The following is a 15,413-nucleotide window of genomic DNA, read 5'->3' on the forward strand; positions in this document are numbered from 1 at the left end:
CCAGGGCAGACCAGTTTGTAATAATTGGTCAGTTAAAATCACATGGACTATGGCCCTACTGTTACACAAGCTGATTGAGTTTAGTTGACATTTCTTCACTACTAGCATTGACTAACCTAAGAGCGTCCTCACACTTCATAGTGAGGCCCACCTCACATTCCAAGAACATTGTGACCTCTGTCCAGGACGCTGTCCTATAACATGCTTAGCCCGGATGTTAATCCAACACTGGTGTTAAAGTCTCACTCCTTGTCATTAAACAAACCCTGAATTTGTTACTCTGGCTCCTCATTATACTGAGAAGATTTTTTTAAAAATCATGCACACATGGTTCTGCTTTCCCACACACATTCTACATGGCAGTGCACCCTATTATAGGAGATGGTTGGCTACTTGGTCTTCGTTGTTTTATTATGGTTCTAAGAGGAGTTCTGTGAAAACATTTTGCATTTAATAAATATGACTCAGAAGTCATAGAGCCATCACTCCTTCCAGCAAATATTCCAAACTCAAAACAGATCGTATGGCAGAAAGACAGTCAAATGCAATTGGTTGTTATTACATAGCCATGGTAACATCTCAGCATGCTTTGCTATAATTCCAGATGGGAGAAAGGGAAACAGCATATGGATGTATTCATATTACAGCCAAGGCTTCAATGCTTAATAAGAGGGGTGAATCAAGACTTACTGGAGCAATCTTTCAGCTAGTTTTAGTTCCTTACAGATGAAAAAACAGATGAGGAAAGCTCATTTAGAGAATAAATTTAGACATAGAGTACACATACTCTCAATAAATCCTGTTTTTCCTTTGTTTAAAAATAGTGATTCACAAATAAAGAGCAATTTTAATGTCACTCTGATTCACAGTCCTTTAACATAAAGGACAACTGCTAAAGTTGAGGTAGCTTAGCATTAGGTTTGTTTAAAAGTGTTGTAATTAATAAACAGAAAGTCTGATCTTTTCATAGCTTTTTCAGCTGGTTGACAATACTGAACTTCTTGAATATATTTGTGAGGCATTGGATGGGTTTGGATGATCATCCTATAGTTTAATAAACTGAGCTATGGACAAGACCTGCCCACATGCTCAGCATTTTCTGTCCCCTCTCCACAGCATGTCTGAATGAAAAGGGGGCAGTCTTTAATAAACCTGTTTCCTGTTTCATCTGAAATGGACAACTATGGTTATTGTAACAATCGAAGAGCATAAACCCACTTCAAACTGTGTTCTGCATTAGGCAACCATAGTTTGCTGATTTGGGTGAAACAGGAAACAATGGTTAATAAGACACTTGCTCATTTCCTTCAGGCACAGCAATGGGAGGAGAGAAGAGGCTAAAATCTTGCACGTATCTTGGCTTATTAAACTAAGATGCAATTGTTCAAATGCAACCATGTCAAATGTTGGGCCTTAGACGGCCTTGAGCAGAAGCAGAACACAAAGCCAAAGATGCAGGTCCCGGTGAGGGGGTGTAGAATTGTGATGGGGGGGGGAGCCAGTACTATATGTTCATAGAATTGTACAATTGTAGAGGGTCATGCAATGCAGGAATCTCAATTAAAACCTCCAATGAAGGAGAGCCAAATGTTGCCAAAGCAAAATCAGAAACTAATCTGGAAAACTTTCAATTCCTACCAGCTCAGGAGAATCTGATGTGTTGCATGGGTGTGTTGAGTCACAACATAGCCTATACTGAACCTTCTGAACTGCAGCCTAGGTAGCCTACCACATTTACCTCCTTTGGAAGAGAAATCAATCGGAGATTGATGCACTTGCCAGCTTCTCAGGAACAGAAGAAAAGTCATCGTGTTTCTAGTCTACTTGGCTACTTGTCACTCCACTCCACTCTACTCCTTCCTTCCTTTGGATTATATCCCAGAGTCAGAATCTCCTTAATGTAAAGCCCCAACACAGACATGCTTTGGCTAAGGATTGATTTATATTTCTTTATATAGAAATTCCTCTCCCACCATTCTAGTCTCTATGTACCACACAGGTTGGTTTACAACTAGTTATTATAACACAGGTTGGTCTTGTTTATTAGTTTCTTTTTCCAGAAAAAAAAGAACCTTTAAAAATGACTTTTAAAAACAAGTTCAAAAACAAGGATAGATAACCTAAAACACTCGGGCTGCCATATTCCATAAAGGAAGACCCCAAAATGGTTGAGTTTTTTGGGGGGAGGGGACCTAACACAAAAATAAGTTTCTTGAGCTGTTTCTACTGCTTTTTCCATCGCGTATGGCAAGCCTACACACACAAATAGATCCAATTTAATATTAAAATACAATAAGATGTAAACAAAAAAAATTAAAAGTTACATAAAGCTTATCACCAACCATGCTTCTACCGTACTCTTCCCGTGGACTTTTGCCCATATAGCAACTGTTAAGAAGCATCACCAAGAGGATTTTACTCATTACCACATTAGCCTTCTTTTCTTCCTGGACCACAGGCAGAGAATCATTCAAAAAGAAATACTGTGTGGATTAATTTTAGAATGCTAACTTATTTCACAGATCTAGAGATACATGGCTCTCATCTCACCATTTATTTTACGCCAAGGCTAGATCTACACTGATCTATAAAAATGCTTAGAAAATAATAATATGGCTCCCAATGCAATTTTCCATTGATAACGGATCGCTGCTCTACAACATCCTCTGGTGTCACATTTTTGTAACGGATTTTTAATGTTATAACTGACCAGTGTAGATTTGCCCCATGTCTTCATCTTGTATAACTCACAATTCATTTTGACAGCTTCTCTCTACATTGAATAATATGCTCCCTTTATTGTTGTTGTAATTATTCACATTCCCGGTGATTTTCATATCTACCCCAGTCCATGCATACTTAAAACAAAAACAATCCCAAATGGAAGTTTGATATACTGAATGAGAACTATCAAATACTTCTGGGTTGTCACTGGAGAACATCTCTGGAAAGAAGGCTGTGTTTCCACATTGACAGGGTTAAGAGAAGTTCCAGTGTTATCTTCCTAATATCCCAATTTGTTTTCTCCCAATAGGTCTGGGTTCCAGTTGGAATCCAGCACTTAGCCATTGCATTAGTCATAGATGAAAACATTCTGTTCCTATTAGCTATCCAAATGCTAAATCCCCATCCTTGGGGATAAGCAATAAATATGACACCCTAGGTTTTGGAGAAGGTTCAGCTTTGCTGCGGAATATAAGAAATGTATTATGTGCCTTTAATATGTGCACAATGAGTATGTACTGTATCTGAGGTTCACCTTTCTTTTAAAGCATGACCTTCACGAATGTCAATATACTGGACATGTTAGAGTTTGCAGAGAATAATCTTGGCAGGTCAGATCCAGTGTATGTTTTAATTCCTCAATCAGCTGCACACAGTCATTTTTATTATTCAAGGTTATTAGGAAAAGCCCTGCTCCAAAATCCTATCATAAAACAACCCCCTTTATTTTAATTACTATGTCTTACAACAACAACAAAAGCTGCCTTGGGCATATGGAGCCAAATGTTCATTCTCTGTTTTTGACCTAGCACAAACACCAAGCACTCTCACTTCCAAGGTTCTCTATAATGTTTGACAGGTATCTTTACAGTTTGTTTGGAAAGGAAGGCTAAGCTCTGCTGCAACATATGAAAGGAAATCACATCAAATGCCATCCGTATAAACCTGACATGTCAACAATGCCTTCATCGGAAATGTTACAACACTTCTGTTACCGTATCTCCCTTAGCAACGCCCTATGATTTGTTTAAGCTAGATAAATCTTTAAGAGCTTGACATTGAAATGTTTCAGGGGATAATATATCTCGATGCCTGTTAAACTACAAGTAAAACCTAATCCTACTAGATTTCAGAGATGGCACCTGCTCAGTCCTGCTGGATTTGTCTGCTGGCATGCAGTGTGTGAGAGAGGTGAAGCTGGTTAAAACCACAGGGACAAAACTCCCAACTACTCTGCTTCCTACCCCTCCCCCCACCTCCCGCCCCCTAGAAGGCTACAAGGGTATGGGTAGATTTGTTTGCTTGTTTAGATTTATAAGTTAGCCAATTCCTAAAAGCTGAAGATTAATAACAAGAAAAAAGGGATTTGCAGAATAAAATCTTATACTAACAGGCCTTGCTTAGAAGATGAATAGAAGGGATGTCCTATATATATATATTATTGATTGATTTATTACTTTTATATCCTGTCAATGAATGTGATAGAGGTCACCTTTGCTAACTCCTTCCTGAAGCTTTCAGAGCAATCTTGCACACTGTTCTGGGAGATGCGGTGGCCCAAATGTTGCCTCCATCTTCTGCCAGTGGGATCCCTCCCCTAACTTAAAAGCCCTCCCCTTTTATATTCATTGAAACTATAAAATGCATGCACTGAACTAAAATATATGTTCAAGATAAAATGTGCTGATTGAAACAATTCCCTGACCAACTCCTCCTCCCTTGTGTCATGTCTTTTTATATTTGTTTGTTTGCTTATAGTCTATAAATTCTTCAAATTCATGTATAGAGAGACAGCTTACAGCCTGTTCTTTATGTCCATTTGTAATGTCTTCATCCTGACTACCTCTCAGTTCCAGGGTATCTCTAACTGGGGCTGCTATTATTTCCTTCAGCTTGATGTGGAAGGTTAGCCCAGGCATCCTGAGCTGGGCTGCCTGTCTTTACAGGCCTGGCCTTCAGAATACTGGAGCCCTTTGGTCCATTGCAGACCATTTCCTGGCTGTCCTGGGGCAAATGTCTGGCTCACTTCCTCCTATTCCGTTGTCCTAGGCATATATGATCATGGAAGATAATAACCATCTTCAGGCATTCATTTAAGTATGGATGAGTCTGTGGAATGGGTAGACTGGTGTCATGTGTGATTGCAGATTTTTCCACTTTCCAGGGTTCAGGATACCTCATACAGGAGCTTACACATGTTTGGGGGTCCATCTGTAGGCTGATTCCACAGTGGTTGGGATAGGGATGGTAAATCGACCCTGATGCATTTACTGGTGCCAAAATGAACATAATTCCTGCTTACCAGTAAGCTGCCAAGGCAAAGTAATTGTTTAATCCTTGATAACTCTGTTGAAGAAAATTACTAATTACAAATACCATGGAGATGCAGTATTGCCACAGGAATAATCATCGCCATAATACTTTTGGAGCTTTTGTTTTGTTTAGTTTCCTTGTTGCAATAATGTAGAGCAGCTGTGAGGTGAGAGGTGACAGCTGGGCCTTTCCGGAATGTACTATTATTTCCAGATCAGCAGTTTTCTTTTGACCTAAAGTAAATTCTTGCCTATTTTGGGGGAGCGGGTGCCTGCAGGGAAGATACCTCCAGTACTGCTTTTAGTTCCTTTGAGATAGCTCCCCTACTTCTCTTTTCTTTTTCTTTCTCAACAAAAACTTCAGTATAGAAATGAGGCCATGAGATTTGTGCGACAGGGTTGATTAAATCCCAGCTGTGCCATAGAATTTCAGATCTTAAAAAATCAACACATTCTAAAAAATAGGTAGCCTTTGGTGGTAGCTGGGGGCATTTTAAATGGTTTGGTATTCCATTGAAGCTATTCCGTCCAGTCAACTGCTAGCTTTCTACAGTGTTTCTTAATGTTGTATATATTCCCCATAACTGCCAACAAGTGCATTGTAAACATTTGTTTGATTGAACAGTGCAAAGACAATCCTACTACTGTATGCTGAAGTTGAGATTTATTGGGTGGTGGGTGGAAGAGAGAACATACAGGTAATTGTATAATAACTGAAAATTTCATTCACATATGGGGCAAACAGCAGCTTGGCAGTGACAACTTTAATGGGGAAAATGGTGTAGGGTAATGGATAAAGTCCCTTCGCCAGGATTCCATTCTGGATCTGATACCTTGGAATCCAGAAATATAGCATACAGAACATGTAGTCATTTTACACAGAATACTCATAGTTCTAATTTCCTATACAGAACTCTTTTTCTCAACGGATGTACTTGTTTTAATATGTCTTCATTATCTCACTTTCATCTGTCTCACTCTCAACCTGTCACTCATTCTAACCCTGCCCAACATTTCATTCCACTCTCCTGCTATCAATCATTCTTGCTCTCGTTCTTCTGCTAAAGGTAGCATCTTTTAATTCATGTTATATGTCTTCTCCACTTCTTTTAATGCTTCCGTGAAAGCTGCAAAGCCAAAGATAAATTCTATCACTTTATAATTTTAAAACCTGTGAACTATTTTTATTCTTCTTCTGCAAAATCCCATGCCACGCCATGATATGCTTCATGGCAATATATCACACACAGCAGTGTATGCACTTGCAAGTGTTGTGGCCTTCAAACAATGAAATAATTAAATCAGCAAATAATATAAAAATAAAATAGAGTCAATAAATTTTATAAATGATGGTATCCATAATTGTGCAGTTTTTGCCCAGCTGCAAATGCATAGACATGATTGATTGATTGATTGATTGATTGCATTTCATAGAATTGTAGATTTGGAAGGGACCCTGAGGATCAGCTCCCAGCAATGCAGGAATATGCAGCTGTCCCATGTGGGAATTGAACCTGGAACCATGGTGTTATCAGCACCTCATTCTAACCAACCTTTTTCTCCAATGAGCTCAAAGTGGAGTGCATGGTTTACTTCTTCCCTCATATCATCCCCATTACAGCTGTGTGAGGCTGGTTAGGCTGAGGGGCAGTGAATGGCCCATGGTCACCTAGCAAGTGTCATAGTCAAGTGGGAATTTGAACCCTGGTCTCCCAAGTCCTCATTTGACACTCTAACCCAGCCATTCTCAATCTTGGCTCCCCAGATGTTGTTGGACTACAACTCCCATCATTCCTAGCTAGCAAGATCAGTGATCGGGGATGATGAGAGTTGTAGTCCAACAACATATGGAAACTCAAGGTTGAGTGCTCTAACCGCTATACCACACTAGGTTTCCTTCTAAACTAAAAATGATAGGCTAGTACTTGAATTTCCTTGAGCTATGACTGTTGCAGGTGGCACTGTGGGTTAAACCGCAGAGCCTAGGGCTTGCTGATCAGAAGGTCGGCGGTTCGAATCCCCACAACGGGGTGAGCTCCTGTTGCTCGGTCCCTGCTCCTGCCAACCTAGCAGTTTGAAAGCACGTCAAAGTGCAAGTAGATAAATAGGTACCACTCTGGTGGGAAGGTAAAGGGCATTTCCGTGCGCTGCTCTGGTTCGCCAGAAGCGGCTTAGTCATGCTGGCCACATGACCCGGAAGCTGTACGCCGGCTCCCTCAGCCAATAAAGTGAGATGAGCGCCGCAACTCCAGAGTCGGCCACGACTGGACCTAATGGTCAGGGGTCCCTTTACCTTTACCTATGATTGTCTAGTACTGTTCAGAATGTAAATTTTGTTTAAAAATATCTTTTCACATACTAAATTGCAATAATTACAGCAAAAACAAGAGTCTTGTGGCATTTTAAAGACCAGCAAATGTATTATTGCATAAGCTTTTGTATTCCATAATTATATTGTAACAATTATATTCAAAAGTGCCCCACTGAAATGTGTGTGTGCGCGCAATCTAGGCCCTCCCAAAAAAAAAAAATCAGCCATAGCAATAATTAGCACTTTTTTGCTAAAGAATGGATTGTCAAAAGGTATGTTCCTCTTTTTGGTCCATATGGGGTTAATTTAAGTCTGTAGAAGCTGACCCAGCTGAGACTAATCATGACAGAATGAGGGTTATATAAATCTCTCTGGCCTAGACAGAGGAGTATAGGGCAGGGATGGCTTCAGCTTTCCGCCTGGCTTTGTTAAAGGAAGTAAGACAATTCATTGAGGACTGCTATCTTCATGGTAAGGTTGCAATCTCTCTCTCTTATTTTAGCCCATTTTCTTCAAAAAGTGTAAGGTAGGGCATAATGAATATTCCTTATTTTAATCACCAGCCTTGGAATAGCTTCCAAATGAATTTTCAGTATGGCAGCTCTTCCTGCCAAAGGATTATAGAAACATTGAATTGTAGAGTTTTGAAGGGATCCCAAGGGCCATCTAGTCCAACCCCCCACAACACAAGAATTTCAACTAAAGCATCCATGACTGATGGCTGTACAACAACTGGAGGGCCACAGAGTCCTCATCTCTGACCTAAACAGAAATCAGCTGCACAAATATAAGATGAGGGACACCTGGCTTGCCAGTAGTACATGTGAAAAGGGTTCTTAGTAGGCCACAAGCTCAACAGCGTGATGTGTCTGCAAAAATACTAATGCTATTCTAGGCTGCATCACAGAAGTATAGTGTCCAGATCAAGGGAAGTAATAGGCATCATTCTATTCTGTGTTGGTCAGACCACACCTAGAATACCGTGTCCAGTTTTGAGCACAACAATTTAAGAAGGCTATTGACAAGTTGGTGTTAGGTTTTAACTCCCTTCAGTCCCTGCCAGGGTGATCAATAGTCAGAGTTTATTAGAGTTGAGGACCAATAATATCTGGAGGGTTACAGGTTCCTAATTTAGGTATTTTGTTTTTGCTTTCTGATATTTTTTATTCTTCTTTCATTGAACTGTTGCACTATGTTTACCGATTTAAATAGACTGTGAAGGAAGGAACTGCTCACCTGCCCCATATATATACAACCTCCAAAGCCTGATTCACTATGGTCCAATAAACTGGACAGGGCAACCTGCTGTTCTTCTGTGTCAGTCAGAAATATATGTATGATTACTTTAAAAATACCCAGCAAGTGTTACTGTGATGGTCAACTGCTAAATGCAACCAGACGTAAAAGACTGGGGTGGGGGGAAGCAAACATCTTCAATAACTAAGTGTGGTGTCTGACTCAAGTCTGAAATTGTCACTACATTGAAAAAATAGGATCCACTTTCTTATATTCTGTATATGAGATGCATATCACTCACCTTCCTTCAGTGCTAGGTAATATCTACAGTATTATGAAATACAGAACTACACTAACAGGATGCTAAGAAATACTAAGGGCTCATAAGAGCAAGACTTCAGTTCTTGATTGAGAAAGCACCAGGGAAAATAAAAAGGTTGGGAGTAGGGATATGGATGTCATCACAACCTCTACAGTGAGCCATTTCAGCTACATAAAACAGTTATTAATAGAAGAACCTTTATTTTGTTTGAATAGCTCCCAAGGATTTAAATGTCAACCAACATGGGCTTGCTGATGCTTTGCAGACCTTCAGAGGATGTTAGAAAACCATGATCAATCGTGTTGAGACAGAAACATATTCTTGAATGTAATTAACAAGGTATGTGCTTCATACTTATAATGTTTAATATGTAATCTGTAGACCCCACTTCTAATAACCTTTAGGTCAAAATGAACACAGGAAAAGGAAATGTGTTGTAATAAATACCACTGGATTTCATGAAAGCAAAATTACATCCTTTTAACCGTATAAATTCCAGGTATCTCAGTGAGAATTATCAAATTTGTCAATACCATGAGTGGGTTGACTAGTGTATTTTGTCTCTTAAAATAGCAGCTGAACTGTTTCACAGGAAGTATTTAGCTGTTAGTACCTTCATTCTTTCCCCACAGTTCAGAAATACTGTTTCTGTCTGCAAACATTGAGAGAGGGAGCTGTTTGGGACAGCCAGCTGCAAACTGCATTATTTTGCTTCCAAAAGACATTGGGACAATACTGTGTCTTGATTTAAGACAGTGCCATCCAGTGTCTTTAAAGGGAAAAAAATAAGGGCGTCCAGCTGCTGAACACACCAATGAATTCTCCCCGATTTATTTTCAAGCTGTGTGTGTGAGAGAGAAAGGGTAAATGCCCTCCCCCAAAATATTCATGGCAGTAGTTTCCTCCTCCAATATTTGATAGCTTCCAAAATGGCCACCTCTCCTGTTCCTCCACCACCCAAAATGGGTAGCAGAACAAGGAAGGCAATTTTAGCTCAGCTCTTGAATATCCATCTCATTCTCATTGGTTTTGTTCTCTATATTCAGGGGTAAGGAAGCTGTGGAACTCCAGATGTTAATGAATTCCCATTCCCATTAGTCCCAACGAACATTGCTAATAGTCAGGGATGATGGGAGTTGTAGTCAAAGACACTGACTGTGGGGTACAGTGGGGTACACATGTACTGGGCCCCAAGCCAGCAGAGGGCCTGGACTCTTAGCTTTATTTTTAAGTACATTTGTAAAGAAAGTTAGAAAGCAAAGCATGGAGGCAACCTTCTAAGGCAGATAAAGAAAATTTGCTGTAGTTAAGGATTTTTAATCCTTGTTGCTAAGCAATCAAATGAAGGGAGCGGGGCCTCCAGAGCAGCAGAAAAATAGGCAAAGCTTGCTGGTGGTGGTGGTAGACTGAAACTGGATGAAGGAGAGTCTGCCTCTGTTCCTAGAATATGTTTGTTTAGGCACTTTCCTCCATGTTCAAATTATCTCATACACTCCTCAAGAGAATTGCTTTGTTGTACCCAAAATTGATAGTTTAATAAAATTTCAAAAATTGGAGCTCAGTAAATGGAAGAGGAAAATATACCTTTGGGATGAGAAATGTGATCCTTGACGAGAAGTTGTGGAGGGAGCTGCCTTCTTCCTTGTTTTCTGTTTTTGCTCTTTATATCTGAAACATCAATACATTATTATTTTTTAAGGAAAAAGGAAATTTGCAACAACCCACGCAATTATTTCTCAGGACGCAGATCTTGGCAACTGAAACACTTCAGTGATCTGGCCTACATAAAATGTAACAAAAATAAGAGCCATTCCATATGAGAATTGCATACTATGCATACTAGAATCCTAACAGAGCTAGGAAGGAGATTCTGTGGCAAAATTTGCTCAGTCAGCAAAGTGGTGGGGGCATGAGAGGTATCCTTGCAACATTACAGCTAAACTTAGATTAAAAAGGCATACAGTTGAGATGGCTCTTGCAAAGCTACAAGGGACTGCTAGATACTCATATCGGAGCGGGAACATAAAATGCAAAGAAAGGAAATAGCTCCTATTATTCCCATTTCCTTTTCACTGATTATTTCAAGTTTTCATGTGGATTCTTGCTTTTAATCAGCACAAGATGTTAAGGCATAACTAGGACATACTAAAGGCTTGCATAAACAATACTGCTACCGGACCAATGCTCTTAAAATGTAATTTACTGCATTCTCAAATGCATTAAGACTAGGTCACTTCACTGGTATACCAATACCTCCACCCACATGCCTCCTCCCTGTAGAGATGCCATGCTAGTGCAGTAAACTATGCCTCAGTTGGTTTCTATGTTGCTTGAATTTGTTTGGATTTGGTGGGGTGAAAAATAAAGACAAAGGCAAAACTTGCTACCTACATTTCAGAAATATTGCCTCCCATCACCTCCACAGTTCCTGCCCCCATTGCATTCTAGGTGTGAAATCCATGGCCATAACTATGAGAAGTAACTGAAAGATGTGTTTCCTTCTTAGTATGTGATGAAGAGTTAATTTGTGTTACTCTGAGTACAGTTCCTAGCTTCCAGATCCTTTTTTGCATTCTCTTTTTGCCTATTCTTTCATCTCCCAAATGTGCATTATGTACAATGAAGAAGGTGGTTCTTTCCACTGGTTGTTGCCAGAAAGATCAGACATTCATAGTCATCCTTTTTATTGTGTATTCATGATTGTTTGTGTTCATGATGCTATTGGGCAGACAAGAGATCTCACAGCTTCATTTCCATGGAGGGCATATCCTGTAATCTCCTGCTGAAATCCCCAAAACCTTTATAACACAAATGTTCTACTTTATCTTTGTCCCACTTTTCTCATGGTAGAGCCCTGCTGGACATCAGCATTTTGTGTCACATAACTAAAGCAAAATCATCCACAACTAATGAACTTTTTATTGTGTCAAGAATACACAAACAATAAAACACCAGACTGGAGGGGCCCCATGTAGAATGAACCCAACCAACAAAGAAAACATTTATACTAGAGTAAGATTTTATGGACAGAGAATGTGCAAGAAAAGCCACTGTCTTGGTCCCTTCTGATTGCTTCAAGTTGTTCATTTAAGTGATACATTTTTAAAAAAATAATAAATTTCAAACATGACCTGCAGATGACACTTCTAAAGTTCACCAGCAATTCCTTTGAATGACAAGTCATGGCATCGATGATCTTTCCCATTTACTAATCTTAGTGGCTTGACCTGATGGAGAGGTATAAGCACATTCAAATCCTATGCTTTCACCATGTCAGTATAATGGAATTACTTACCACTTATCACTATAGTCAGAAGCTTTAAAGGATTAGGTGCTTGCCTTGTGAAGTGAAGGAATCTGGTACAGGAAATTTGTCATTATCAGTGCATGGAAGCAGGCTATGCACAGTGGATCTTTCTAGCTAAGTAGTTGGTACCTTGTGAACTTTATAGTTGGCCTTCTCTACTGGGGCTTGGCTCAAGAGAAGCTAGTCACTTATTATAAGCAGCTGCCCAAGGCCTTTTTCTTCTGGCCAGCCTTACTCCCAGAGAAGTTGTTCATCAGGATAAGAGGTTCCTGCATCCTGGCATCTGTCGTGACTGCAAACATCTGAATTGGACAGTCATCTAAGCGTGCATTGGGGTCATACAGTGAGGATTTTCATCCTACGTTGCCTAGGGTTGCCATATTTCAATAAGTGAAAGTCCAGACACAAAAGTTGTTGAGCTTTTTGAAGCCTTTTCAGCCCCTAGGAGTTGGCTCCTATGGATGGCAGAGAAGCACTCCATATAAGTGCCAAGTGCCATGTGTCCCATTTCTAACTTCTTTGTAGAATACTAATGCAGAAATAGCAGTGCTGTTGCCAACTGCTGTCAAGGATTGGTCACCATCAGTCAACATCCTAGCCCTCACACCTTAGCAGATCCCAAATGATTTGTACCTGTTGCATTTGCCGATTGTGAATAAAGATGATTTCCAAGGAATGCTTCAGAACACTTCTTCTAGTCTCCCAGAGATGGATTGTTGCTCTAGGCATAGATTTTCTCAGAATTTATGTGCATCAAATGGGATCTTGTACAGACAGAAATCAGCAAGTTGATTTTTTCCAAGAGCAACCTGCCATTTTAAGTAGTTGTTGGCTTAATAAGTTAAATAGCTCCAGGAGACACACATGCCATGATGATTGCATTTGGTAAGAGAAGACTGTGCCTATGGGCCTCTGTGCATCAGTGCCAAGATGTGTCATCCTTGTGGTCTGTGTGTTGCAACCCGGAGTTAGTCTCATTGCTGATGATAAGGGGCAGCCGATCTTCAAACTCTGCTTTTTTTTAAAGAGCAGCTAACAAAAACAAAACTCAGTTGAGCTACACAAACATCATTTGATTGACAAGATAGGTATTTCTTTGCAATATATTGCAAGCAGTGCATAACATCTCATGCCCCTAAGCTATTTTCAAACTTTAGAAAGCCAAGAATAATGATCTGGCATTGTTCCTGAATGAACTGAGCCTTCAGCTCTAAAATCTGCTGTAACTTTCCCAATTGCCTCTGGAAATTATAGAAATACTGTTCTTATGGATTGGAGTTGTATCACAGGGTTTTCTTTTTCTTTTTATAAAGGGGGGGGGGGCATTCTAGTATAAACAACTGCAAAAACTGAAAGAGGCTGAAAGCCCTTAGGGGGTTTAAGCATTTGTCTGCTGATTTAATTTCTTTTGATTCATTGGGCTGGGGAATGGGGCCCAATTCTTTCTTTTCTTTTTCTTTTTCACTATTGCGTTCGGGGGGGGGGGGGAGAGAAGTGCCCAAAGCGATTAGACTTCATGCAGTTCCCAGAATTTTCTGTATCATCCTTTGCAAAGCAGAGCAGAGCCTGGATTAGATTGTGACACGATAGAAGGAGCACAATTTAATTGTTTCATTAATACAGTCAATTGCTCAGGTCCTTTTAAGGAATTGTGGCTTGACTAGCAGTTCGCACAGACCTCGAGGGCCATATGAGGCAGTGCCTATAATGGAAAGAGGAAGGAAAAACTGTGCAGAGAGCCATGAAGTGTGTTTGTATCACACTGGGGGCTGTGTGCGCACACACACCTACACCAGGGGAAAATGAGGCATAAGTTACCCTTCTGTGTCTTTCTCTTTCAATTATTCCTGGGATGTTCTGCCATGGCTATTTGGAGGTGAGCTGCTCACACCTCAAATAGGCAGACAATTAACAACTGGTTGGTAATCTGGTTAGTAATCGCTCTAGACTGCCATGTGAAGCAGACAAACAGCTGCAGCAGATATGCTGTCTGGGAAAGTCCTTCCCTCCAGCAGACCTGCTCTTGCCTAGGGGTGGACAAATCTGCAAGTTTTACCTTCTCGTGATTCACTTTGCCCCGTTTCCCCATCAGTTTGCATAATTTTATCTTAAAGGTGTGCATGACAATTTGCATGCCTTTGAGGTCTCATTCTCCTCACGTAGGGGTCCCCAACCTGCAGCCCATGGGCCAGAAGCGGCCCACGGAGGCTGTTTAACCAGCCCACGAGCCACCCCCAAACTGAGCCGCCTGCTCGGCAAGTCCCAGCGTGCTGCGCTAAACCGGCCCAGTGTGGTGCAGGGACTCTCTTCCGTGGCTCCAGAAATCGCTTCTGCGCATGCCCAGATACTGAAAATCGCACCTGCGCAGAAAACCATTTCCAGCACAGCAGACATGCGCAGACACGATTTCCGGTGTCACACTGTGCTGGTCCGGCCCACAGAGGATCTCCGTGGGAGTGATCTGGCCCATGCCTGGTAAGCCTTGCTGACCCCTGTCCTAACGCATGCAGTTTCATATGCAGCCCTTGCCCAAGATGCTTTTCTTTTCTTTTTTGCAGGAATATTTCCCTAATGTAATGTAGTCAAGAAATAAATGAAGAAGTTGCCCTTTTAAGGTGGCCTTTGGGAAATAGTTCACCTCTGGCTTTTCTGTGCTGATCCATTTACTGTTGCTTTTGTTGATCATGCTTTATTATGGATTTAACACTAGGATTTTAATGTTCTGTCCCTTGGCTTAGATCTCATTTGAATGAAGTTCCATGTTGATGCAAGCTAGGCTTTCTTCTTTTGTTTGACTGTAAGTAGGGCTAGCCCTACCAATAAGCAGAGGGAGGCAACTGCCTTGGGAGCAAATGATGGGGGCAGCACATGATGGGGAGCAGCAGGAGAAGCCCCTCCAGCTATTCCTCCAGCCATTTCTTTCTGTTGGAAGCCAGTGGTGTGTGTGCCACAGCCCGTCATATGCTCCCTAAACTAGCCCGCTGCCCTCAGGTCCACTTAAGGATGCTATCCCATTGCCAGTGTTGAAGTAAGACTGAGATGCCAAACTACTCATGGAATAGCAGGAGAAGGTATGATCTTCTCCTTTGCCTCAGGAACAAAAATGTCTTGGGCTGGCCCTGACTATAAGTATCTGCTCTCTATACAACTGTATGCTCTGGCTTTCCACATTGGTGTGGCTTGGATACAGAGGCACACAAC

At 40.9% G+C, this 15,413-nt stretch overlaps 1 protein-coding gene and 1 long non-coding RNA gene across 7 annotated transcripts in view; one reads left to right on the top strand and one right to left on the bottom strand.

The window, feature by feature from the left end:
- Nucleotides 1-15,413, top strand: part of LOC308485903 — a 133,243-nt gene that overhangs the window by 42,958 nt on the left and 74,872 nt on the right. Inside the window, exon 3 of the long non-coding RNA XR_013990839.1 lies at nucleotides 9,121-9,244. This is a non-coding gene — a long non-coding RNA (uncharacterized lncRNA). The remainder of the gene's footprint in view (nucleotides 1-9,120; nucleotides 9,245-15,413) is intronic.
- Nucleotides 1-15,413, bottom strand: part of LOC308485876 (uncharacterized protein) — an 86,719-nt gene that overhangs the window by 25,811 nt on the left and 45,495 nt on the right. For 5 of the 6 annotated variants that reach the window (XR_013990792.1, XR_013990793.1, XR_013990794.1 and 2 more), the window contains one exon: nucleotides 10,490-10,573. The exons of the other annotated variant lie outside the window; for it this stretch is intronic. Coding sequence is in view for 1 of the 5 variants with exons in the window: in XM_081022121.1 (XP_080878247.1) it covers nucleotides 10,490-10,573 (84 nt within the window). In the remaining 4 variants the exon portion in view is untranslated. The remainder of the gene's footprint in view (nucleotides 1-10,489; nucleotides 10,574-15,413) is intronic. 6 annotated transcript variants of the gene reach the window in all.

Source organism: Podarcis pityusensis, assembly GCF_964106645.2.
Source record: "Podarcis pityusensis genome assembly, chromosome: 9".
Taxonomy (NCBI): domain Eukaryota; kingdom Metazoa; phylum Chordata; class Lepidosauria; order Squamata; family Lacertidae; genus Podarcis; species Podarcis pityusensis.